Source organism: Zingiber officinale, chromosome 5B, assembly GCF_018446385.1.
Source record: "Zingiber officinale cultivar Zhangliang chromosome 5B, Zo_v1.1, whole genome shotgun sequence".
Taxonomy (NCBI): Eukaryota; Viridiplantae; Streptophyta; class Magnoliopsida; order Zingiberales; family Zingiberaceae; genus Zingiber; species Zingiber officinale.
This window is the reverse complement of record NC_055995.1, coordinates 8526838-8554413: the sequence shown is the minus strand read 5'-3', so window position 1 is coordinate 8554413 and position 27576 is coordinate 8526838. Positions and strand designations below refer to the sequence as shown.

The 27576-nt window shown below is 39.2% G+C and overlaps 1 protein-coding gene across 12 annotated transcripts; it reads right to left on the bottom strand.

The window, feature by feature from the left end:
* Positions 1-1344: 1344 nt before the first annotated feature.
* On the bottom strand, positions 1345-27337 carry LOC121984085 (pseudouridylate synthase 7 homolog). 12 transcript variants are annotated; one of them, XM_042536867.1, is made up of 6 exons: positions 27202-27337; positions 25857-25951; positions 24815-24893; positions 24680-24742; positions 24499-24588; positions 1345-1597 (listed from the first exon to the last, which is right to left on the bottom strand). In XM_042536867.1, the coding sequence occupies exons 1-6, from the start codon at positions 27207-27209 to the stop codon at positions 1594-1596; spliced, it is 339 nt and encodes a 112-aa protein (XP_042392801.1). In that variant the 5' UTR covers positions 27210-27337; the 3' UTR covers positions 1345-1593. The 12 variants fall into 12 exon arrangements, 2 of the variants coding, with proteins under 2 accessions (XP_042392801.1, XP_042392802.1); XR_006112773.1 differs by adding an exon at positions 25251-25511 and having other exon boundaries at positions 1380-1597; positions 25834-27337; XM_042536868.1 differs by lacking the exon at positions 1345-1597 and adding an exon at positions 21890-22854.
* Between the last annotated feature and the right edge of the window lie 239 nt (positions 27338-27576).

Genomic DNA, 27576 nt, shown 5'->3' with positions numbered 1-27576 from the left:
TGAGTGTGATGGGAGATGGAGGAGAGAGAAAGTATAATGAGAGAGAAAATATGATGAGAGAGAAAGTGTGTTGAGGAAAAAAATGAGTGTTGCAAAAAGGTGGAACCGTCACCTAAAAAAAATGAGGGAGTGTGACAAGAGAGATAGAGGAGAGAGAAAGTGTGATGAGAGCGAAAGTGTGATAAGAAAAAAAGAGAAAAGAAAGTGTGATGGGAGAGATTAAAGAGAAAGAAAATATGATGAGAAAGAAAATATGATGAAAGAAAAAGAAGGAAGAGAGTGCAATGGAAGAGATTGAGGAGAGAGAAAGTATAATGAGAGAGAAAGTGTAATGAGAAAAAAGAGGAAAGAGAGTGCGATAGGAGAGATTAAGGAGAGAGAAAGTGTGTGATAAAATGATGAGAGAGAAAATATGAGGAGAGAGAAGTGATATGAAAGAAAAAATAAATAAATATATTTTGATATTTGGTATTAAGGGAAAAATGTTAGTTTTAGGTCAAGGGTATTTTTAGAATAAGGGAATATTTTGATTGATGAAAATAGGGTAATGGCTCATTGAAGGGGAGGTACATGAGAATGAGTTATTACCCAATTTCAAGGATTCATTCCCTTATTTGCATTCATATTCCTATAATCCAAACATTAACAATGACAATCAATGATTCCCATTCTCATTCCCCTAAACCAAACACCCCCTCAAATGTGGATTTCAAATTTGAAAACTCCCCCTTGTTTTTGGTCCTTCAGGAGGGGAGCTCTGATGGAAACGGGTTTGGGTTGTGGAGCTCCAATTAAACCATAAACCATACCCACTATCCAAAGCTATAACTGTTAAACAGACCGACCCGTGGCGGAGAGGACCAACCCACCAAAAACCCAACATTTGGCGGAGCGAGACAGACCAACCCATCATCCCGGCAGGCTACAAAATCTTCAACCCAACCCAATTCAAGGTGGGTTGTGGGTTAGACGGGTCAATCCATGGACCTGTAAAAAAAATAAAATAACTAAAAAAGTATATAAAAAAATCATCACTGATAGTTATTCTCATCCATTACTTCATTACAAAACTGCAATAGTTAACATTCTTTTCCAAATACTCATGAAATTGAAGACTCCAAATCCAGAAGACTAGAATCCAGAATTTCATATTCCACGATCTAGTAGTCTACAAATTCTAATGAAGACTCCAAATTCCAATCCAGAATTCCAAATTCTAATTTCTAATCTACGGTCTACAGCCTACAATACTACAAATCTACAACATAAAATAATTAATTAATTAAGAGATAAGACTTAAAGAGATTACACAACAATAACCACTACATTGCACTACACTAGTTGGCAGTCACTGTATAATAATTAAAAACATAAAATAAAACTGAAAGGAAAAGTTCAATAACTCTAATACTCTATGAAGGGATGAAACTAAACAAATAATACAGTATTTTTTAAATTTCATCAATAATATCATCCACATCAATTTCTTCTGATCCTCCTTCACCTCCTTTCTCTTCATTGATATCCTCTTCTAGAGTATTTGATTTTTGCTTAGACAATGTTGTTTTGATACTTACTTTATCTTCATTATCTTTATCTGCATGTAAAATATACAAGGATGAAGGTAGTTAACAATAAAATAACAATAAAATAATATATCAACTAAGTTAAGAACATAACTAAAATAAATAAAATTACCAATAACATAGTCATATAACCAATTGCAAGTACAAATTGTTAGGACCTTCGGATGGCTAGAGAGGGGGGGGGTGTGAATAGCCTCCTTTAAAAACTCAATCAATTTCCTCACAAGAGTTTGTTAGCACAGCGGAAATAAGCAAAATGAAAACTGATGCAAGGAAAAGAAACAAACCACCACTAACAAAACGATGTACGAGGTTCGGGGATAACTTGCCCCTACTCCTCGGCGTGTCCGTAAGGTGGATGATCCCTTGATCTTTCGGTAGATCACACCCCGGACAAAAACCGGCTAAGTATTTCTCCTTCTCGGTGGAGTAACCTCTCCACAAAATCACAGAAATGATTTGAAATGAAGCACAAGACTTACAGAGTTTTGTGGCTGAAAGAATGAACAAATGAACTTACAGCCACAATGAAAACAACGCGCACAGACAGAAGGATTCCTCAGCCAAGAGCTCAACAACACAGCACCCTTGCTTCGGTTGACAGAGAGTTTCAAAATCTTACCAAACCTCTCTTCTTCCTTCTTCTTATTCTGATTTCTCATTGTCTTCAGCCAGAGCCGAATCACTGTCACCTGTATCGAATCACTACGACCAACTCAGGCGTCGCCAATCACTCTTCCTCCTTATCTGGTTATCTGAACTCACACCAATAACATCCATGGCCTTCACTGGTGTCTCTGAGCTCGAACCAATGAGCAAGAGTTAAGCTGTAGCCAGTGAATGTTGACGCTCCAAATGCACCATTTGCAGCGAAACACAGTAGAAAGAGCACTTGATCTTATTCTTCTGATGGAGCTTAATTTGAAATTGAGCATTGGCACGACACCTGCAACCTGCAACTCAAAAATCTCACAGCAGATGATTTGATCAGGTGAATCAGAAATCGAAGAGAAATAGCAGAAGACAAACGACATCGTTGTGGATCGGTCATCAGACCGATCCATAGCCCTCTGGACCGATCAGGACACACCCTGATCGGTCTGGGATGATGCTGATCGGTCTGTGGACCGATCAGCCTATGGTTGATCGGTCCACAGACCGATCCCCCCTATCGCTCTGAATCCCATCGCATCCCATCGCTTCTTATTGATCGGTCACCAGACCGATCAGATAACCCACGGATTGCTTCTGTGTGGTTACTGATCGGTCACGAGACCGATCAGATAATCCACAGATTGCTCCTGTGTGGTTACTGATCGGTCATGAGACCGATCAGATGACTAATGTATCACTGGATCGGTCGACAGACCGATCCAGACAACCAAAGTATCACTGGATCGGTCAACAGACAGATCCAATGCTTCTGTTTGTTTTAGAGCTTTCCAGCCCTAAACCCTAACGTCTTCCTGGTCCAGAGAATGAGCTACCGAACCCTCTCTGACTTCCACATCCGGTCCAGAGAACAAGCTACCGAGCCCTCTCTGACCTAGTCTGGAGAACGACCTGCCGAGCCCTCTCCGACTTCGTCTGGTCCAGAGAACGAGCTACCGAGCCCTCTCTGACCTAGTCCGGAGAACGAGCTATCGAGCCCTCTCCGACTTTGTCCGGTCCAGAGAACGAGCTACTGAGCCTTCTCTGACCTAGTCTGGAGAACGAGCTGTCGAGCTCTCTCCGACTTCGTCTGGTCCAGAGAACGAGCTACCGAGCCCTCTCTAACTTCCACATCCGGTCCAGAGAACGAGCTACCGAGCCCTCTCTGACCTAGTCCAGAGAACGAGTTGCCGAGCCCTCTCTGACTTCGTCTAGTCCAGAGAACGAGCTACCGAGCCCTCTCTGACCTAGTCCGGAGAACGAGCTATCGAGCCCTCTCCGACTTCGTCCGGTCCAGAGAACGAGCTACCGAGCCCTCTCTGACCTAGTCCGGAGAATGAGCTATCGAGCCCTCTCCGACTTTGCGTGCCAAGTATCCGTACTTAGACTTTTCCTCTCCACATGATCAACCTTGATCATTAATCAGTCTGAGTTTAATTAATATCTGATACAAACTTAAATCAGTGTCAACATCAAAACAACAGCAGGTCAGACTGTATTAACAATCTCCCCCTTTTTGTTGTTTGACAACACGATTTAAGTTTAGATCAGAAATGTTCATATTTCCCTAATTTTAGGGGAATCAAGATCCTCCCCCTAAGACAGATACAACACCATGTAAGGATAGGGGAATCATGATCCTCCCCCTAAAGCCAAACTTTCATTTATCTCAAACTTTCATTTATCTCTAAACTTAGTTATCTTCTCCCCCTTTGTCAAACACCGAAAAGGTGCGAATTAGGTAAGAAAACGTTAAAGGACTCCCCCTTAACCCATACTGTCTTTTTCTTAATCTCCTAGAATGCCCTCTAAGTATATTAGAAGACAGTAATAAAGAAATAAGAGACATACAAGACATGGTATATGAACAGCAAATTAATAGCAAATAAGAAGTGAAACGTAAAGAAAAAGCAGCATATATATATGAAATCAGCAAATATCCAGGTCAGACATAAGTATCCAACAAACAACATCCAAAACACAGATAATCAAAATGACATCATAGAACAATGTATATCAATCAGCCTCCTCATCATGAGGAGCATCAGCATTATCAACGGGAGGAGTGGGTCCCTGAGGTGGCATGCCGCTGCTCGAGGATGGATAGCCCGGGAAATCCTGCGGAGGTGGGTATCTGGCCATCCATCCTATAATCGCCTGATATGTCGCCAGCTGCTGACTGCGTAAATCATCGTAGCGCTGGTCAATCCGGACGCGCAGCCCGTGGAGCTCAGCAACCAGCAGCTCATCGTGTCGATCAATGCGACTCTCCAGCTCGGCGATCTGCCAGCGCATATCAGGATCTGCCTCTCCATCGTCAGCAGCAGCAGCAGGAGGAGCAGCAACAGGCGCAATCGCAACCTATCGTGGAGGTCCCCGTGGTAACTCACCTAGAGCTCTCCCATCCTTCCACCGAACGTCCCCATTCTGTCCTATGATGCCAGACTTGGAAAATGCCCGTTTCCCAAGTCTGCAGTCCTGCCTGACCATCTTGACTATTCTACCCTTGGAGACATCAATCTGAAGGGTCTCGAGCCAATCTGTAATGATATGCCCATAAGGCATATAAACAGTGAAGTTGTTTGGCTCACTATAGGAGATGATCGAAGAGTAGATGCTAGACATGATGTCAAAGTCGAGATGCCGACGCAATCCATAAAGCATCAGGCAATGATATGGTCGGATTTCAGACAAGGGTTTAGATGTGATTGGCATAAGGCAGTTTGTGACAATCTTAAAGAGGATGTAATCTTGGGCAGATAATCTCAAGGCTGCAAAAGTAGGAAAATCAACATCTAATTCATCTAGCCCACCCGGTCTCGGATGTCTGAAGAAATACTCATAAATAGAGTCAGGTGTGACATCAAAAGGTGAAGGTAAGGGGTCTGGTAGGTCAGGATATATCGAAAAGACATTTCCGGAACACCTCCGGCAACCTAGATAGTCAAAGAAGGCTGAAAAACTGAAATCAAGAGTCTGCTTAGCAACTTTTGTTTTATAACTTACATCATTAATTTGATGAAGATTGTTATAAAACTCAGATACTAAGTCATAATTGATATCTCGTTCTAAGTAGACAAGTGAATCAAGTTTGTAGTAGGCAATGATTTCTGACACAGTTGGACAAAATTCGTCCATGAATTTTCGATCCACAGACCTACAAGGGAGTAATTTAAAAATTCTTTGTTTAAAGGCTTCCTCAAAATGGTGGTTTGGAAATCTCCCGGAGACAGATGGTTGAGGTCAGGAAGTAGCCTTAGACTTCGACTTCTCAGGTGACTTAGACTTAGAGGTTCCTTCACCCACTAGTTTCTTCCTAAGGGTTAACAATGTGATACAATGGGACAAGTAAGTGAGCACCGGAGCCACCAACACCCGAAACAAAAAGCACAGATATGGTGAGAAATGAAACCGAAATGCCAAGTTCTAGAGAAGTATGGAGTTACCTTGGTGCCATTGAAGTATCTTTTGACTAGGGCTTTGGCTAGGGTTCCGGCGTGCAAAGAGAAGAGAAGAGGTGAGGTGTAGAAAAGTGTTGGCTAGAGCTTCAGCGTGAAGGGAGAAAAGAAAGGATCGAGAAGCTTTAAGGGAGATGGGTGTCCAGGTGTCGAAATGATCGGACGGCTGTCCGATCAAGAGAAATCAGGAGCCTCCTGATCGGTCCCTGGACCGATCCAGGAACCTCTTGATCGGTCTGTGGACCGATCAGGAGACGATCAATAGCCGCTGATCGGTCCCTGTACCGATCAGGGAACCTTCTGATCGATCTATAGACCGATCAGAAGGAGATCAGTAGCCTTTTCTGCGTACCAGACTGACCTGATCGGTCCCCGGACCAATCAGATTACTAACAGAAAGGCTGGAGAGATTTTTGGATCGGTCGACAGACCGATCCACCTTCTCTTGATCGGTCTGTAGACCGATCAGTGTCTGATACTGAAATTTCTCCAGTAATTTCAGTAACTGAAATTCGTAGAGGTGTTCGATAATTCGTAGAAGTTTCTCCAATAAAACTTCCAAATTCAGTACCTAGTCCCCGACGAATCTACAAGCATAACTATTTCCTAAAGATTATGGTCTGAGATTGTTTATAGCCCGAAAGTTTCAGACATTTCGAAACACAGACAACTCAAGGCTTGAGAATTGAAATTTTTCAAATTGCTATCATTACTTCAATGGCTTGTCTTATTTTCAATCAAAATCATGAACGGTATCGATAAAAAAATATCAATCAACACATTAACCAAGGTTAGATAAAATCTAGGTGAAGACCCAACCAAGTTTTCTTGGTTGGAATATATGAGTAAGATCTAGGAACCAAATACATATGAATTATGTAATGGTCTTCCTCATACTCAATTTATGTGTCTTCAACCTAATTATTCAAGGGATGCATGATACATTTTGAATAATTCGGCTGATCCTAGCATCTCACCCCATTTCTAGCAAACAAAAATCATTTGTTAACCTTATAGTTTGCGTGAGATGTGTCCAAGTTGCCCAAATTAATTTCCCAATTTCTCTTGTTGTTTTAATTGTCCTTATTGATCATAATGGGGTCCTAATGGCCTATTGAGCCAAACACATTCCCAATTCTCTCCTCAAATTACTAAATTCATTTTTCGGAAGAGATTTGGTGAAAATATCGGCTAGGTTTGACTTTGACTCAACATATGTGAGTGCAATGTCTCCCCTAGCTACGTGATCTCTAATGAAGTGATGACGCACTTCAATGTGTTTGATCCTTGAATGATGGACTAGATTTTTCGTTAGGTTTACTGTGCTGATGTTATCACACAACACTTGCACTCCCTTATATGAAAGTCCATAATCTTCTAGGGTGTGGATCATCCACAACAATTGTGATACACTCTCTCCCATGGCAATGTATTCAGCCTCGGTTATGGAGAGAGCAACGCAATGTTGCTTCCGACTTGACCAACTAACCAATGATGAACCTAAAAATTGGCAACCCCCACTAGTGCTTTTCTAATCCAATTTGCACCCAGCATAATCGGAGTCGGTATAACCTATCAAATCAAAAGACTCAGTACGAGGGTACCAGAGACCTACACTAATTGTGCCCTTAAGATATCTCAGAATCCTCTTAACTGCAATTAAATGAGATTCCTTGGCACATACTTGATATCTAGCGCACATGCCCACAGCAAAAAGTATGTCCGGTCAACTAGCTGTGAGATATAGAAGACTACCAATCATGCTTCTATATTACGTTAGATCAACTGGTTTTCCATTCTCATCATTGTCAAGGTGAGTGTTAGTCGCCATTGGAGTGAATACTTCCTTAGAGCCACTCATTTTGAATTTCTTGAGCATCTCTTGAGTGTATTTTGTCTGATGGACATAAATGTCATCTCGAGTTTGTTTGATTTCAAGTCCAAGGAAGAATGTCAATTCTCCCACCAGACTCATCTCAAACTCACTTTCCATGTGATTGATAAATTCATTCAAATAGCCCTTGTTATTTGAGCCACAAATTATGTCATCGACATACACCTGGGCTACAAATATGTCTTCACCATCTCTACGCAGAAATAGTGTTGGGTCTATTTGACCTCTTACAAAACCTTTTTCTAGTAAGTTGACAACCTTTCGTACCAAGCTCGAGGTGCTTGTTTAAGCCCATAAAGAGCTTTCTTGAGCTTGTACACGTGGTTTGGAGCTTCGGTATTCACAAACCCCGGTGGTTGTTCAACATAGACCTCTTCTTTCATGAAACCATTTAAAAAGACCGATTTAACGTCCATTTGATAGAGCTTGAAGCCTCTATGTGCAGCAAAAGCTAGCATTAAACGAATGGATTCTAATCGAGCCACGGGAGCATAAGTCTCATCATAATCGAGGCCTTCGACTTGACTATAGTCTTTGGCTACAAGTCTTGCCTTGTTTCTTACGACTTCTCCTTTTTGGTTTAACTTATTTTTGAAGACCCATTTGGTTCCAATAATGGTGGTCTTCTTAGGTCTAGGAACTAAGTCCCACACTTGGCTCCTTTCAAATTGACCTAACTCATCTTGCATAGCTATGATCCAATCAGGATCGTGCAATGCCTCATCAACTAGTTTTGGTTCAATTTTTGAGATCAAGGCAACCTCATTAGACTCATTTCTAAAGAATGACCTAGTCTTAACCCCTTGTTGAATGTCTCCCACAATCTGGTCTTGGGGATGACTAGAGGCTATCCTAGAGTGCCTTGGTGTTGGCGGTGCCTCATGAATGGTCTCACTAGACACAGGCAAGGGCTCAGTAACAGTCAAAGGATCAGACTGAGCCCTCTCTTGCCTTTCCTCATCATCATCGGAGTCAATTTCGACTCTTTTTATGTTTTGATCATTTAAACTTAGATTCCTAAGTTCAAATTGAATTTCTCCTATATCCCTTGATTGATCATTTGATTTAGGAATTTCTTCAAATGCTACATCCGAGGATTCTTCAACCAATTTAGTCCTATTGTTGTAGACTCGATAGGCTTTGCTGGTGAGAGAGTACCCGACCAGTATCCCTTCATCAGCCTTAGCTGTGAACTTTCCAAGATGATCCTTGGTGTTCAAGATAAACACCTTACAACCAAACACCCTAAGATGTTTAATTGTAGGGGGTCTCCCAAACCAAAGTTCATGGGGAGTCTTTCCTAAAAACCTATGTATCAAGACTCGGTTTTGCACATAGCAAGCGGTATTTACAGCTTCAGCCCATAAGTAGCCCGGTAGTGAGTACTCATTGAGCATGCTTCGTGCAGCCTCTTGTAAGACTCGGTTCTTTCTCTCCACCACCCTATTTTGTTGTGGGGTCCTTGGAGTAGAGAACTCATGCCTATATCCTTTTTCTTGACAAAACTCTAAAAATCTATGGTTTTGAAATTCTCCACCATGATCACTTCTAATTGTTTTAATTATTGTTGATTTTTCATTTTCAGTTCTTCTACAAAAGGAAACAAAAATATCTATGGTTTGATCCTTATTTTTCAAAAAGAAAGTCCATGTATATCTAGTAAAATCATCAATGATCACTAAGCAGTATCTACTTCCATTCAATGAAATAACATTACTGCAATCAAACAAATCCATATGCAATAAATCTAAAGTAGTAGATGTACTTACAGCGCTTTTACCTTTATGAGACGCTTTTGTTTGCTTACCCTTTTGACATGCATCACATAATTTTGTCTTTTGGTACTTGATGCTTGGTAAGTCTCGCACTAATCCTTTGTTGGCCAGCTTTCGAATATTCTTTATGTTTACGTGGGTCAACCTTTCTATGCCACAGCCACGATTCTTCTTCTTTTGACATGAAACACTTAGCAGAGGCATTAGTAGCACTTTTAAAAGATACTTGATAAATGTTGTCTACCCTTGTGCCTATTAGTACCGTGTCAAGTGTGTCAATGTGTTTGATCAGACATTGACTTGAATGAAACTCAATTGTGTAACCCGTATCACACAATTGGCTGACACTTAGGAGATTAAAGGTCATCCCCTTGACTAGAAGGACATTTTTGATTTGGAGACATTCGGATATATGAATATCTACAACTCCTATCACCTTAAGGCTACCATTATTACCAAAGGACACATTACCTCTATTTTTGTTTTGAAGGGTAGTAAAGAGTGACTTGTCCCCGGTCATGTGCTTGGAGCATCCACTATCAACAAACCAAGTTGATAGATGCTCCCCCTTGACAAATGCCTACAAGACACGAAAGATAGATGTTTTAGGTACCCAAATCTTGGGACCTAATGCATCTACAATGAAAAACCTAGGAACCCATGCCTTGGTCACACCCCTCCTAGTCTCATGAACCCTAGAAGCATGTGATCTATGAAATTGGGTTCTAGACACTAGGGAAATGAAACTAGACTCCTTAGGTTGATATCCTAACCCAGCCTTGTTGTAGACCGCCCTTTAGGCATTTAGAATCATATCTAAGGTCTTAGAGCTAGTTGAGAATTTCTCAAGCATTTTCTTGAGTTTCTCAACTTCACTCTCTAAGGCTTTGTTTTCATCCTCAAGAAGCTCTTGATGTAGGTCATCAACCTCATCTTCCCTAAGGGTCTTCAATTGTTCTACTTCATCTTTTAATGATTTAATTTCAGTTTTTGATTTCTTAAGCAAAGTAGATAAATGTGCAATAGTTTTATAGCATTTTTCTAAGTGAGGAGAAGTTACCTCTTCATCATCCGAAGATGATGAAGCCGCGGCTGATGTATCACTTCCGGAATCCGATTCCTCCCTTGCCATGAGTGCTAACTGACGAGTACTTTTCTCCTTCTTCTCTTCCTCCGATGAGCTTGAAGAGGATTCATCCCAAGTAGCTTTTAGAGCTTTCTTCTTCTTGGCCCTTTCCTCCTTCTTCTTGAGTTTTGGACACTCGCTCCGATAGTGTCCGTTCTTGCTACACTCATAACACGTAACATTAGTCTTATCAACATTTTGATCAATAGACTTACCTTTTCCTTTGTATCTTCGGCTTCTTCTCATGATTCTCCTTACGAAGTTGGCCATCTCGCTTGATGATGATCCACCTTCATCATCGGACTCGGAGGAGGATGAGGATGTAGGAATTTCTTTCTCCTTCTTCTTTTCTTTCTTCCTTCTTCCATCCTTACTCTTTTCTCCTGCAACTAAGACAATACCTTTCTCTTTTTGACCCTTGTTAGCGAGTTCATGAAGTTCCATTTCACAAAAGAATTCATCTAATTTAACAATTGAAAGGTCCTTGGAGACCTTGTAGGCATCTACCATAGATGACCACAAGGCATTTCTCGGAAAGGCTTTGAGAGCGTACCTTACAAGATCGCGATTCTCTACGCGTTCATCTACGGAATGGAGACCATTGATGATCTCTTTGAACCCTCCGTGTAGTTCACTTACCGTTTCGTTCTCCTTCATGGTGAGATTTTGTAGTTGGTTTAGGAACAAGTCTCTCTTGGCGATCAGAGAGTCTCGGGTTACTTCTTGGAGCTCGATGAGCTTGTTCCACAAATCTTTTGCACTCACAAATGGACCTACCTTGACAAGTTGATCTTTGGCTATCCCACATTGTAGAGTGACCACCGCCTTGGCATCGGCTTGTCCTTTGCGAGTTTGCTCGGCGGACCACCTTGACGATTCTAGTTCCTTACCTTCTTCGTCCTTCGGAGGTGTGAACCCTTCCTTGACCGAGAACCACATGGAGATGTCGGTCTTGAGATAGTACTACATACGACTCTTCCAATATTGGAAGTCCACTCCGTCGAAGCAGAGTGGACGATTGGTGCTAAAACCTTCCTTCATAGCCATCTTCTTGCTCTTTAGGGTGTTAATCCGGATGAAGAGCGCCTTGCTCTGATACCACTTGTTAGGACCTTCGGATGGCTAGAGAGGGGGGGTGTGAATAGCCTCCTTTAAAAACTCAATCAATTTCCTCACAAGAGTTTGTTAGCACAGCGGAAATAAGCAAAATGAAAACTGATGTAAGGAAAAGAAACAAACCACCACTAACAAAACGATGTACGAGGTTCGGGGATAACTTGCCCCTACTCCTCGGCGTGTCCGTAAGCTGGACGATCCCTTGATCTTTCGGTAGATCACACCCCGAACAAAAATCGGCTAAGTATTTCTCCTTCTCGGTGGAGTAACCTCTCCACAAAGTCACAGAAATGATTTGAAATGAAGCACAAGACTTACAGAGTTTTGTGGCTGAAAGAATGAACAAATGAACTTACAGCCACGATGAAAGCAACGCGCACAGACAGAAGGATTCCTCAGCCAAGAGCTCAACAACACAGCACCCTTGCTTCGGTTGACAGAGAGTTTCAAAATCTTACCAAACCTCTCTTCTTCCTTCTTCTCATTCTGATTTCTCACTGTCTTCAGCCAGAGCCGAATCACTGTCACCTGTATCGAATCACTGCGACCAACTCAGGCGTCGCCAATCACTCTTCCTCCTTATCTGGTTCTCTGAACTCACACCAATACCATCCATGGTCTTCACTGGTATCTCTGAGCTCGAACCAATAAGCAAGAGTTAAGCTGTAGCCAACTGATCGCAGCCAGTGAACGTTGACGCTCCAAATGCACCATATGCAGCGAAACACAGCAGAAAGAGCACTTGGTCATATTCTTCTGATGGAGTTTAATTTGAAATTGAGCATTGGCACGACACCTGCAACCTGCAACTCAAAAATCTCACAGCAGATGATTTGATCAGGTGAATCAGAAATCGCAGAGAAACAGCAGAAGACAAACGACATCGTTGTGGATCGGTCATCAGACCAATCCATAGCCCTCTGGACCGATCAGGACACACCTTGATCGGTCTGGGATGATGCTGATCGGTCTGTGGACCGATCAGCCTATGGGTGGATCGGTCCACAGACCGATCCCCCCTATCGCTCTGAATCCCATTGCTTCTTACTGATCGGTCACCAGACCGATCAGATAATCCACAGATTGCTCCTGTGTGGTTACTGATCGGTCACGAGACCGATCAGATGACTAATGTATCACTGGATCGGTCGACAGACCGATCCAGACAACCAAAGTATCACTAGATCGGTCAACAGACCGATCCAATGCTTCTGTTTGTTTTAGAACTTCCCAGCCCTAAACCCTAACGTCTTCCTGGTCCAGAGAACGAGCTACCGAGCCCTCTCTGACTTCCACATCCGGTCCAGAGAACGAGCTACCGAGCCCTCTCTGACTTCCACATTCGGTCCAGAGAACGAGCTATCGAGCCCTCTCTGACCTAGTCCGGAGAACGAGCTGCCGAGCCCTCTCCGACTTCGTCTGGTCCAGAGAACGAGCTACCGAGCCCTCTCTGACCTAGTCCGGAGAACGAGCTATCGAGCCCTCTCCGACTTCGTCCGGTCCAGAGAACGAGCTACCGAGCCCTCTCTGACCTAGTCCGGAGAACGAGCTACCGAGCCCTCTCCGACTTTGCGTGCCAAGTATCCGTACTTGGACTTTTCCTCTCCACATGATCAACCTTGATCATTAATCAGTCTGAGTTTAATTAATATCTGATACAAACTTAAATCAGTGTCAACATCAAAACAACAGCCAGGTCAGACTATATTAACACAAATAAGAGCTTGCACTTTTTCATAAAGGGTGCAACTTCTATACTTGGTAAGCACACGAGCACTAATGAAAAAAGCTACATCTGATGCAACGACAATTATAGGAATAGCTAAAACATCACATGCCATTAGTGCAAGGGTTGGATACCGATGCTTTTGATTCTTCCAATGCTCTAAAATATTCAAATCTTGATAATAAGAAAATTCAAGTTTTGGCTCCTCCAAATAGATATCTAATTGAGATTTTCTAGCACTTGTAATTGTTTGGCTCTCATATGCCATCATTTCCTGCATTAATTGAAATAGTAGTGATAAAAAAATTATAAATCAATCAGAGAATATAAGAAAAAAAATATATATTAGAGTACTTATATCAAAGATTCTTTTGTTCTTTCCTTTAACTCCTTCTATACTTTGTGAAAGTGTATGTATGGTAGAAGATTGTGGTTGTGAAAAACTTGTATTGTTCGTATTAGAATACTAGTCAAAAAGCTAATACAATTTTGTCTTCACAAGATCCATCTTCTTTTGGCATTTAAGAGAATCACTTTCAACCTTGGAATAAAAAAACTCCAACATCGAAAGCTTTATTCATGGTCAAGAATAGCTCCAAATGCAAGCTATATTGAGTCCGATACTTGTCAAACTTCTCCATCATTTTGTTACACATACAACTTATCACCTCATCTTCATTCTATATGTTTTCCTTTAACAAAATTTTAATTTTCCAGACTTGCATAAAATATAAATTTGATGTAGGATAAGAAGAACCAGAGATCAAATTAGTAGTGTCATAAAATGGCTCAAGAAACTCACATATTTTCTCTCCTCTTTTCTACTCTTCACTTGAAGGACAATATTTATAATTCTTGTCATTGAATTGAAGAGAAGCAAAAGCTTTTTTTATATTTGATGGCACTATCCAGCATTAAATATGTTGAGTTCCAACGAGTAGATACATCCAATCGCAAGCCAATACTAGTATTAATGTTACCAACTGCTTGTACACACTCTCCAAATTTCTTCATCCTAGTCTCTGAAGCTTTAACATACTTGAATGACTCTCTAATTTTATTCAAAGCTACAATAGTCACTTTCATATCTTCTTGGACAATGAGATTCCATATATGGGCAGAACAACGAATATGAAAAAAATCACCGTCACATAATAAACTATCATGCAAAGAGAGTTTCTCTTTCAAATGAACTTGTATATTGTCGTTACTAGATGCATTATCCAATGTCAAAGAAAAAACTTTTTTCTCAATTCCCCATTCCTTCAAATATTCAAACAATTTTGCAGCTAATTCAACTCCTGAGTGTGGAGGGGGCATATGAGAAAAATTCATTATTTTACTATTTAATTTCCAATCATTATCAACAAAATGGGTAGTCAAGTAAATATAACCCTCACTAATGCACGCCGTTCACAAATCTGAAGTTAAACAAATTCTATTCTGAATAGTAGTCAAAATATACTTGAGTTTCTCTTTCTCCTTCAAGTAGATTCAGTTAATATTATAAATAAGAGTATTTCTAAAAATACAAACAACATCAGGATTTATGTACTTCATCCAAGCTCTAATATCATTATACTTAGCAAATGAAAATGATAAATCATGTCTGATAATTGCCAGTAATTCACGTGAAATCTTTTGGTTTATTTTCTTAGACCTCATCTTCCCATCTTGATCAAGAACCATTTGTCCTATATCATGAAACTTTAATTTGTCACAAATTTTAAGATAGACACCACAACGTAGAAGTTCCATATTTTTTACCCCCACACTTATACTGTTTTTTACATCCAATACATTCAACTTTATCTACACTATCAACCCCTTTGATTTTTATTAAAATACACCCAAATATCAAAAGTTTCTTTAGACCTTTTAATTGACCCCTTGTCATGCTTAGCACTTTCCAATTAATCATTTAAAATAACAGTTTGCTTTTGAGAAATATAGTCCATTTAAAAATCAATCTGAAATACAATAAATAAATAAATTTAGTTTCTAATAAAATCAATCAAACAAAAACTCTAAATGTCAATAGCAAAATAGCATAAATTTATTTTTGTGTTAGCCCTCTAGACTGTAGAACAAATCAATCAAAATTCAAAACATACCAAATATGTTGAGCATCAAAAGAGAGAACTAGTATTGCAGAACAATCAACAAATGCTAAAACATTAGAGAGTAGGGACTGTAGACTACTGGTAAATAGAAAGACATTAGGAAAGGAAGTCAAAAATCTTACCTCAAAATCTCAAACAAGAGCTTGGAGAGTCGGCGACTGCTGAACTTGTGGATTCAAGCTTATTGTCTATTGAAATCGGACTGCCTTCTTTAAGCACTCTGTTCTCTGCACTCTATAAGTGTCACGCGGCTACGGGGAGATGTTGAGGTAGATGCGCACGAAGCGGAATGTCGTTCTACTCCACGGCCACAGCCAGGCCCACGGCATCGAGGAGGAGATGGACGCTGATGAGCACGAGGTAGGCGGTGATTCGACAGCAGGTACTTGCAACGTGTGCGCTTGCAGCTGCGACTTTGCAAGTGTGAGTGTGGAGGTAGCCGACGGCGATTCGATGAAGTCGAAGCGATCTCAAGCGGTGGGATTATGGGAAAATAGAAATAGGGTGTAACTTCTACGTTTTATTGTAACTACAGTAATAGTTGAAATCTCAATCATTGGATTATATTTATTGTTCATTTATAATTCTAATCTATTTTTAAATATTGATTTTTTTTTTTTTGTCAAACCTGCGGACCAACCCGAGTCTGCCACGGGTTGGCCCGCTTGGACCCGCGACCCGTGCGAGTTAACTGATAACCATGATTTTACTGTATTATTTTGATTCATATATGCATGGTTTGATGTTGATTTCATAGTTTAAATCATGGTTACATCACATTTTTGTGCATTGCATAGATTTTGGACTTAATTACAAATTATTATATTTTTGTGTTATTTGATGCTAATATTTGATTCTTATTTTGTAGGCATCAAAGGATCTTGGATTTGGATCTATTTGGACCGAAATTGGGCTCGAATCGGAGTTCAAACGAGAAGATCAAGCTTTGAAGCATTATGGGCCGTTTATCAAGAATAGGAGAGATCTGTACCATCCGTTGAAGATCTAACCGATCCAACCTAATGGGGAGCAGATCTGATCCATTGATGAAGATCCAGAAGTTTTGATCCAGATCTGAGTTCATCTAGCCATTGATACAGCCCCGAATTAATCTGGACCGTTCATTGAAGATGGGGCCGATCTGGGCCATCTAGTGATGATCTGATCGATCCGACCTACGGGAGGGTAGATCCAGACACTAGATCAACATCAGTACCTTCGGATCAGATTTTGGGCAAGCTTTCACCGTTGATTTAGCTCCAAATCAATCTCAGTCGTCGATTCAAATCTGAGATCTGTTTAAATGAGAAGCTACAGTGCTTCGTGTTCTTTGTCGATCCTCCACAGCACAGCTTTGTCCCGGCGTGCGTCTTCTTCCGGATTTCGGCCCCTTTCTCTTCTCCAATCAATCTCCCGAACTTCTATCTTGGTGGTGAGCTTCTCAGCGGCGACATCCCGATCATCTGGAGCCATCGGAGAGTGTTCTCTCCGGTGGAATTTGGCTCGCGGCATCTTCCTTTTCCAGCTCGATTTGGCGGTGGTCCTCCAAATCCAAGCTCCGATAACCATCAGCAACATTCGGAGGTGGTCTTCCGGTGTTCCTGAGCTTCACTCGACGTTCATCCGTGTTCCACAGCCTTCCATCAGATCCAAAGACCATATTCCAGATTTTCGGCATTTTCTTAGGTTTAGGGTTGTTTCAGCTCGTCGAGGGTGGTACGTCGGCGTTGATATGCAGCTGAGACGATCCATTGAGGTCCAAAGTTGGGTGGTTTCGACTTTGACACTCTTGTGTGACGGCTTGAGTGTGAAGCTTGTTAGATTGATTGAGAGATTAGATTGGTTTACCTTTTCAGTTCATTTCATTTCTGTTTTATAGCTTAGATTGGATTCATTAATTGTTTGTTATGTTTTTAGCAGTAATTTAATATTTCTTTACTTAATTGAAGCTTAGTTTAAGTTTTCTTTGAAGCTTGTTTAATTGATAAGTTGTAGGTTTCAAATTAGGGTTTAAATCATGCTTTAGATTAGATTTATTTCGTCCTTGTTATTTCATATTTAGTTTAAGTGTGTTGATGGATTTATCACAACGTAGTGTGACAATGCGTAATGATTTGTTCATTGGCACATAGTTAGGTTTCACTCTTGCATTAAATTAGTTTCTTATTTGCTGTGTTTTTCATTTATTAGATTTAGATTCAAGCTTAAACACCCCCAATTCCATGTTTATATCGAAAACCCCCAAAAAATAGGAATAAAACACAATCCTAAATTACATTCTACTGTTGGTTCCTCGGATCGATCTTGGACTCGTTACTACAACATTATTGTTTAATTAAGGGGTTCAGTGAAATATACATTTGTACAATTTGATTAGCGGATGCTGAAATTGGATCAGACATGTAGAAATCTGTGGGTGCAGAAATTAAGAACTAGAGGTGGAATCTATAAACAGGAATTGATAAGTCCATGTTAATTGAATTAGTGCTATTCTTGTTAAAAGTTATTGATCATTAAGAATTTGAATGAGAAGATGCTTGCTGAATTACAGAATCTGAACTCGTTGAAACTGATGTTGGACACTTTAGGTCCATGTGCAACTATAAATTGGACTGGAACCTTATTGAATTAGGTATCTTAATTGTTGAATACTGAAATCGGAAGTTGGGTAATCTGGAAATTGCATTAACAACATTAACAGAAAAGAACAAAACCATATTTTGAGCCAAAATTCCATTGCAAGTTTCTGATTGTTTCTGAGTTTTAGAGGTGCAGATTTGAAGATTTGCATAAATGGAACTCATGTATCAATAAGTACTTGTTTAATGCCAGACATCTATGCTGTTTTTGATTAGAAACATCATGAATTCAAGATTGATACTTGAGATTTCTGAAATGCTGAAACTGAAAACTAGAATACCAGAATTCAGCATGTAAAATGGATTTCCAGGAAATATAAGTTTTGGTTTTGGGTTATGTGATTGCATTGCAGAATTGTGAAGTTTTTAGATTTGTTTTTGACATTGGTTTCCCAGAATTTCTGAATCCTAATCATCATTACTGGAAATCTGATAGAAGCTGCAAGTTCTATAGAATTCACTGATTTATTGTTCAGTAACAAATGCAGTCGCTGGCTTTTACTCGGAATTTGAAATTGCAGCAAGAGTTCAATAACAAAACAGGAGATGTCAACATCATTTGCTCAGCATTTAAAATCATCTTTGAGTCCGCTGGAATTGAGGTTTGGAATCAAATGGTTTGGTTATATGAGTTTCAAAAGAATAGAAACATTTAGAAAAAAAAAACCCTGCTGCAGGAAGAAATACACAGAAACAGAGGAAGGAACTCTAAGAGTTTTTAACGAAACAAATTAAGTTCTTTGCAACTTTCTGTTTCATGTGTGTCAGTTTTGTATCAATTTGCATTATTTCCATGATTATGTAGAGCCTGAAGCCAGTCTAAAACTAAGAGGGCAGTGGTAAAAACCATGGACAGATTTGATTACTGGGAAGAAAATCTGCATATGCATAGTAGAACTGAATTGCTTGGGAAACTTTGTATTGTTGGTGGTTTCTTCCTAACAATCTGTGATCATCTACTGGAGTTTGCTTGACCCAATTAGTGGATGCAATTACCATGAGATCATACTGTTGTGATGCTCTCATTTGGGTTGCTATAATCACTGGATTTCGAATTTGGTTAGCTCATTGTTTACCCTTCTAGTTCAGAAAATAAGCCGTTAATTTCTGAAACTACTGTTACTGGATACCAGGTTCTGGGAAATATAATTGATAGAAGTGTGCACGTGTTGTGAAGAATTGTAGGGTCCTGCTGAAATTGATGTTTTGAATCAAATTGCTTGATCACTTGTGTTCTGAATAGTATCAGTCCAGTAAAACCAGAAATGCAGATTTCAGTGCTAGTCCTGAAATTGATTTTTAGGTGCAAAGTGGAGTGCTTGCAACTGAACCTAATAGAATTGTCAAGGTGTATCAAGTATTTGTATAGCAAGAATTGTTTCATTGTCTGAGACGGCCAAGATTTTAAGTGTGGGGGAGGAAGTTCTTATTAGTTGATTTGAGATTATTTGAGTTTCAAAATGCTCAAATTTAAGTGCAAAAACAGTGAAGAAGAGAAGAGGAAAATGACACATTAAAAGAGTATCAAATGTGGAGATAGAGTATCAAAATTCTATGTTAGTCATCAAATTGAAGGGGAGGTTAGCTTGACATTTTGAATTGGTAACGACAAATGATATTCATATCTTTTCACATCAAATTGGTCAACTCATCAAGTATATTCCTCCAATACTCTCATTCTCTTATTTTCTTCATTAATATCTTTTCTTTTGCTACTACATTCATGTCAATTGTTTTTTTTTATTCCATTTCAATTCTTGTTGATAAATCCTTTTGATTCATGTATGCTATGTTTTATAGTGGTGGAGAAGTAGAAAATAAGCAAGTCTATGGTAGTGAAATATTGTGAGTTGCATTAAGTGAGCTCCACTTATACACATGATTGAGTGTGAGAGTTAGAATAGGTAAAATTCCTTGTGAGATGCAACTTGCTTAATTTTTCAATTGGATTGAAACTACCATACCTACTGATTATTGTTTGGATTGTATTCATGATTGTTTGTGATCTTTAGATGGTCTTAGTTAAATTCTTTTTACTATCTTTTAGGTATTGCTAGGGAATTTTCATGGAGATGATTTTGAGTTTTCTTTACTTGCACGGGACGTTCAAGACTAAGTGTGGGGGATTTGATAATCATGATTTTACTACATTATTTTGATTCATATATGCATGGTTTGATGTTGATTTCATAGTTTAAATCATGGTTACATCACATTTTTGTGCATTGCATAGATTTTGGACTTAATTACAAATTATTATATTTTTGTGTTATTTGATGCTAATATTTGATTCTTATTTTGTAGGCATCAAAGGATATTGGATTTGGATCTATTTGGACCGAAATTGGGCTCGAATCGGAGTTCAAACGAAAAGATCAAGCTTTGAAGCATTATGGGCCGTTTATCAAGAATAGGAGAGATCTGTACCATCCGTTGAAGATCTAACCGATCCAACCTAATGGGGAGCAGATCTGATCCATTGATGAAGATCCAGAAGTTTTGATCCAGATCTGAGTTCATCTAGCCATTGATACAGCCCCGAATTAATCTGGACCGTTCATTGAAGATGGGGCCGATCTGGGTCATCCAGTGATGATCTGATCGATCCGACCTACGGGAGGGTAGATCCAGACACTAGATCAACATCAGTACCTTCGGATCAGATTTTGGGCAAGCTTTCACCGTTGATTTAGCTCCAAATCAATCTCAGTCGTCGATTCAAATCTGAGATCTGTTTAAATGAGAAGCTACAGTGCTTCATGTTCTTTGTCGATCCTCCACAGCGCAGCTTTGTCCCGGTACGCGTCTTCTTCCGGATTTCGGCCTCTTTCTCTTCTCCAATCAATCTCTCGAGCTTCTATCTTGGTGGTGAGCTTCTCGACGGCGACATCCCGATCATCTAGAGCCATCGGAGAGTGTTCTCTCCGGTGGAATTTGGCTCGCGGCATCTTCCTTTTCCAGCTCGATTTGGCGGTGGTCCTCCAAATCCAAGCTCCGATAACCATCAGCAACATTCGGAGGTGGTCTTCCGGTGTTCCTGAGCTTCACTCGACGTTCATCCGTGTTCCACAGCCTTCCATCAGATCCAAAGACCATATTCCAGATTTTCGGCATTTTCTTGGGTTTAGGGTTGTTTCAGCTCGTCGGGGGTGGTCCGTCGGCGTTGATACGCAGCTGAGACAATCCATTGAGATCCAAAGTTGGGTGGTTTCGACTTTGACACTCTTGTGTGACGGCTTGAGTGTGAAGCTTGTTAGATTGATTGAGAGATTGGATTGGTTTACCTTTTCAGTTTATTTCATTTCTGTTTTATAGCTTAGATTGGATTCATTAATTGTTTGTTATGTTTTTAGCAGTAATTTAGTATTTCTTTACTTAGTTGAAGCTTAGTTTAAGTTTTCTTTGAAGCTTGTTTATTTGATAAGTTGTAGGTTTCAAATTAGGATTTAAATCATGCTTTAGATTAGATTTATTTCGGTCTTGTTATTTCATATTTAGTTTAAGTGTGTTGATGGATTTATCACAACGTAGTATGACAATGCGTAATGATTTGTTCATTGGCACATAGTTAGGTTTCACTCTTGCATTAGATTAGTTTCTTATTTTTTGTGTTTTTCATTTATTAGATTTAGATTCAAGCTTAAACACCCTCAATTCCATGTTTATATCGAAAACCCCCAAAAAATAGGAATAAAACACAATCCTAAATTACATTCTACCGTTGGTTCCTCGGATCGATCCTGGGCTCTTTACTACAACATTATTGTTTAATTAAGGGGTTCAGTGAAATATACATTTGTATAATTTGATTAGCGGATGTGACAGATTCGCTTTACCACTAACCCATTTAGGCCCGCCGGATAATGGGTTGATAAATTTTCAACCCAACCCACTTAAATTATCTGACGGGACGGGCCAACTCCACGGGCACAACCCAAATTGACGGTTTTATCCAAAACTCACCTCAACACAGATGAAGGATCTGCCACACTCCGACGTCGGTGGCAAAGCAACTTCCGGCAGTGGACTCCACAGCATGGTGGACCAACAAATGTCATTCCCAGCTGGTGGGGGAAATTGGAGGCCAAGCATGGAGCATAGGGCCACTTCTGAGGACTGGTTTTGCCTAGCACAGTGGTAGTAAAGGGCTGGAGTGGCTGGCCTGCAGGGAGCTCACCGGTGAAGAGGGAGGTGGCAGAAGGAGGGGGCTACGACTGGGAGCAAGGGAGGCAGCTGCAAAGGGCTGCTCCAAACCAGATTTCTTCATTGCATCACAAGGGGCCTCAGTGGACGATCGCCGGAGATCCATACGTGGTCAAAGGAGGAGTCGCATGAAGGGCTGGAGCATGGATGGGTTGTCGGAGTTCCATGGAATCACCGAGCAATGAAGATGTTCAGATTTGGCAGGCTAAGTGGCCGTCGAACCGAGTCGAGACCGGAGGAGGAGCAGAGCACATGTTGGATACACACGCCGATTTGGTTCCGAGGATGAATGGACAGTGGACTGTGGATGAGACACCCTGACTGACAAGTATGGGCAGTCATAGAGTGTATGGATGTGTGAAATCAGCGTGAGAGATACACGACTGTGACGTATGTACGACAGTTGGGTTTGTGATGAGGTTGATTGTGATGTGGATTTGTGTATTTGCGTATACAGTACTCAAGTCCCCACAACCGACCTAGCATTGTCTGGAAGTGACGTATTTGGGGTTGTTCGTACCTTTGGCCTGTATATATTTTTTCGATGATCGATTTACCTATTCATAAAAAAAAAAGTTAATCATTACAGAGATTTTCTTCCATTAATGTAAAATGTCTGATTTAGAAAATCGAAGAATAGTACAGGTTCGAGAGGAGCAAAGTCGCTCGACCACCAAACAATATATCAATTATTGGAGAGTTATAAGTTGAGTAACAGTTTTCTATTTTGATTCTTGAAGCTCATTGCAATCAGAATCTCATCCAAAATGTAATATGCCTATAAATTTCTTTGTTCAAGCAAGAAAGGAATTTCATCCAAAATGTAATATGCCTATAAATTTCTTTGTTCAAGCAAGAAAGGAAAGAATTTTACAGAGGTCAATGAGAATTATAAAATTATTATGATAATAATAATAATAACGATACAAAATCCAAAAAAAAAACTTTGTAATACTAGGTACGTGATGCTGTTTTTTAAAAACTAGCACTAACACGGTGCTAATGGTTTTACAAAACTAGCACCAATATTGTAGTTGATTTTTCACTATATTTCATGGTTAATTTTGGTAGTTAATTGATAGCAGGGCATAGAAGCTAACATTTTAAGTGCTATTTGGAAGTTTCATAAGCAATAATTTTCTTACTTGAGATGTATTGGCCTTTGTTTTTTAATTACTACCACGTTAGTACTAGAAACACCACACAAAGTCGGTGCTGATTTTGAAAGACAAGCACCAATGTGGTATTGGCTTTTTAATTACCACCACATTAGTACTAATTTTTTTAAAACAACACACCAAGTCGGTGCTGGTTTTGAAAGACAAACACCAATGTGGTGTTAGTCAGTGCTGGTAGTTTATGCTAGTTTTGAAAGACCAACACTAATGTTGTGCTAGTCATTACTGGTTTTGAAAGACTAGCACCAAATTTGTACTTGTTTTTAAAAACCAACGCCAGCATACTAGTTTAGAAAAAGAAGAGGGAGTTGAACAACTATTGTAAGTGAAAACCCTAACTCATTTGGTACAAGCTGAGAATTGAAGAAGATGACCTGTATCTAAAGTTGGATGCAGAGAAAGAGAGGAGTGAATGAACAACTAAGAGGATTTAGGGCTTTCGATTTGGGTAAGAGACGGATGTGAAGAAAGAGAATGAGAAAAATAAGTTTACGCGAAGGAAGAGAGTATAAAAATTTCAATTTGACACGGCGTCATCGGGCCACATCTGTTGTCACCCATATAAGGGTGTGCAAGGTAGCAAAATTATATATATATATATATACCCTACACATTTATCGGCGACTGAGTGTGATTTGGGCACTCGAAAGCCCTTCCGAGTGCTCTGATCCCCGAAATTGAATTGGGAAGCCCGGAAGGGCTTATGGATCACACTCAATCGTACACAAATGAAGGTAAGGATGTATAGGGCAAAATTTTTCTCTCTATATATATGTATATATACAACCTTTTGTTTGACTTAACAAGCAGGCAACTATATATATATATAAAGGTTGACTGCTCAATAAGTCAAACAAAAGGCTGTATATATTATGACCTATATTTTATCACGGCCAGCAAGGAACTTGGGAAAACTAGTTAAACGAAACATTTTTAGATTGAGCACATACATCATCCTCAATGTTCCAGTCAGCTGACCACTCCATAGTAAATCACTGTAATATGTCAATTTGAACAAGTTACCTGTTTAAACCATAATAGTTGATAAATCCATTTCTCCGTAAGGTATCTGTGGCTTCTTTGATGATATCTTCAGAATCTGCAGTGATCCCTCTAAAGGAGATATGCATATTAGGTTTGGATCTCATGTTCTTATTGATTTTCATTTTTTTTTTTATCAAAAAAAAAAAAGGAGAGTTGGTACCTCAAAGTAATTGTGAAATAGTTTCCAGTCAGCTGACCCAGAATAAGCCCCTCATTCACGTAACTAAGATAAATACAGAGTCTCACAATGACAGCACTCAAACATCTTGATTAATAAAAAACATGATTGTCTTACCAGAAATCTCCTAATTTAACCCCAAACATTATGCTGTTAAGTTCACCAACCTTTATGCCCGCTGCTTGAAGATGGTAACCTAAAACAATAGCATTTTCTAGAACATTCACAGACAATTTCAGAAACTCAAATGCAACCTTCAGGCTTTAGCATTACACTAATTGAAATGGATAGAAATCCTTTTTCTAACATCAAGGCAATCATAATCCGGCAAGTAATAAACTTGAACAAGGGTACAATTTAGATTTGTAAATTTATTAAAATATATATTGAATTAGTATTACATTAAGTTATATGGAGAAGTTGGCCTTATTTAAAGAACTATAATTCTCAAACAAAGAATAAAAAGGCAATTAATTACAAGTGGATTATAAAGCAAAACTGAAAAATACTGTAATAAAAACACACGAACTAGGCCAAGTGGCATATAAATTACATTTTGCAAAAGGAAATTCATTCCCTCTGAGTAGACACGGATAGTTTATCTTTCGTACCAGCAAAGCCAAATGATCGTTGCTGTCAGGAATAATGCTCAGTTATATAGAAAAATTACATAGCATCAAGTATTGCCAAAGGAGAAAACAACGAAAAAGGAAATAAAACTCTGTTAAATCTGTGATGTGCATTGACTCCCAGCATCTTTCCAATCAGTTCTAGAGCCTCCTGTGTATCCTAGTTCTCTTTATAAAGGTTAAACCTGAATGTTCAATAATCAAAACGTCGTTGCACTATTATGATAGAAAGTATAAAGAACTAACTAAAGAATGACTAATACTAGATTTCATCAACTCTGTATCCACGACAACATGAAAAAAATAAATAAAAAAATTGCAAGCAAGAAGTGGGAAAGCTGGACAACATGTAAAAAAAAGGAAGTACTAAGAAGAAAGGAAGGTACATTTTGGCTAAGAAAGAATTGATTATATAGCATAGTAGAAAATAACTAATTATATAAAATAAAAATCAATATTAAGAATCAAAGCCCTATGTCGATATTAGTTGACATAATTAACATTTACCTAAGAGATAAACAGAAAAAGACCTTGAAATAGCCTCTTGCAAAAAGCAGGGTAAGACCGCATACAATGGATCCTTCCCCGGGACCCCGCATGACGGGAGTTTTGTGCACCGGACTGCCTTTTATAAATAGAAAAAGACCAACATTATGTGTATCCAAAAGTACTTAAATCTTATAACTTATAATTTTAAGCAGGAAATTGAAAATATTCAATATTTCATATTTATAGAGTTGCAAAAAAACAACTTTCTATTGCTTTTGTATTAGGTTTGCAAAAACATAAATAGTAAGAATGAAAATGACTAAAGAAAAGATCGTTTTGAATATTTTTGAAAAAAGAGATCTGTTTTATATTTTTACTCTTTCAATAATTAAGCATGGATCACTCTAGCAAATTTATAAAAAAAAAAATACATACAGTTCATCCTAAACAATAATTGTTTGGTGACAACGGCAATACCAAAACTTCAACTGGAAATAATTTCATTTCTACTATTGCGAATGTGTTAATATATTCAAACTTTTAAATATTATTGTTGCTTTTATCAACAATGATTTGAAGTGATTAACCCGAATTAATTGGATGATTGGGCAAGGTTGCATAAAGGGAGGGAATTATTCTGCAATATAAACTCGAGGATCATATTCCTATCGAAGCTATCTCATATTATTCAGTTTTAGGTAACTACTTCAACAAAATTATTCTCGTTATTTAACCTCTTAAAATTCTCATAAGGGTTTGTATTCTCTTTAAGAGAACTATCCTAAGTTCTCCTCTGTTATCTCCAAATTTCTGTTATCCATTGTAAATATCATTAATCAATTTTAATAGCAACAACAATCAGATAAACAACAGGACTATAAAAGGACAAGCAATAGAGGGATATAGGAGCATGTAATTAAATTTTCTTATAGAAAGTGGTAAATAAGCTTTAGAAGATCTATCCCCAATCTAAGGTCTAATTTATTTCTCAAATAAACCTATTGCTTGTCTTCTAACATCATGTGCTAAAATTACTTTATAGCAGTAATCAAATGCATATAGGATAAGCTTAATCCAATTCCTACTTCACAGTCAAGCAATCAAAATCATTTTATGTATATATTATCTATGGTGTATGGCTAATCATGCACAAGATAGTTTAGGGAGACAAGCAAGAAAACTCCAGCTGAATCGGAGATCTAATCATGCTGGTTGCTGTGGAGCATTGGCGGCGCAACTACAGAAACGCTAGCAGAAACGGAAAGCGAAATTAGCGGTAGCCGAGATAGTGCATGAGGCTCTCGGCTGTTCTAATCAATATCGAACGACGGCTAGGGTTGGAGGAGGGTTGGGAAAAGAGGTGGCGGCGGCGGCGAAGACACCTACGGCAGCATCGGTAGTGGCTGCGGCGTCAGCGTGAGGAGGGACGACGGCGGCGGCGTGAGTAGCAGTGACTGAACTGCGGCGGCGGGTGAGAAAAGGTGGGATTCGAGGAGATAAAAGAGAAGTCAGGGGCACGCGTGACGGCGTGAGGAAAGGTTCGGCTTTGACCTTTTAAACCGCTCTTTTTCGAAAAAATCCATAAAGTTTAAAATATTGCAACTATACACTTGTTTTAGATTTTTTTTTTTTTTTTTTTTTTTGTTGATAGATATAACAAATGCGTCTGTTCTTAATTCATGCTTAAAATAAGGAGCAAAGATTTTATCATTTGCTGGAAGAAGAACTAAAGCAAAATACTCTGATTGAAATATAAAAATT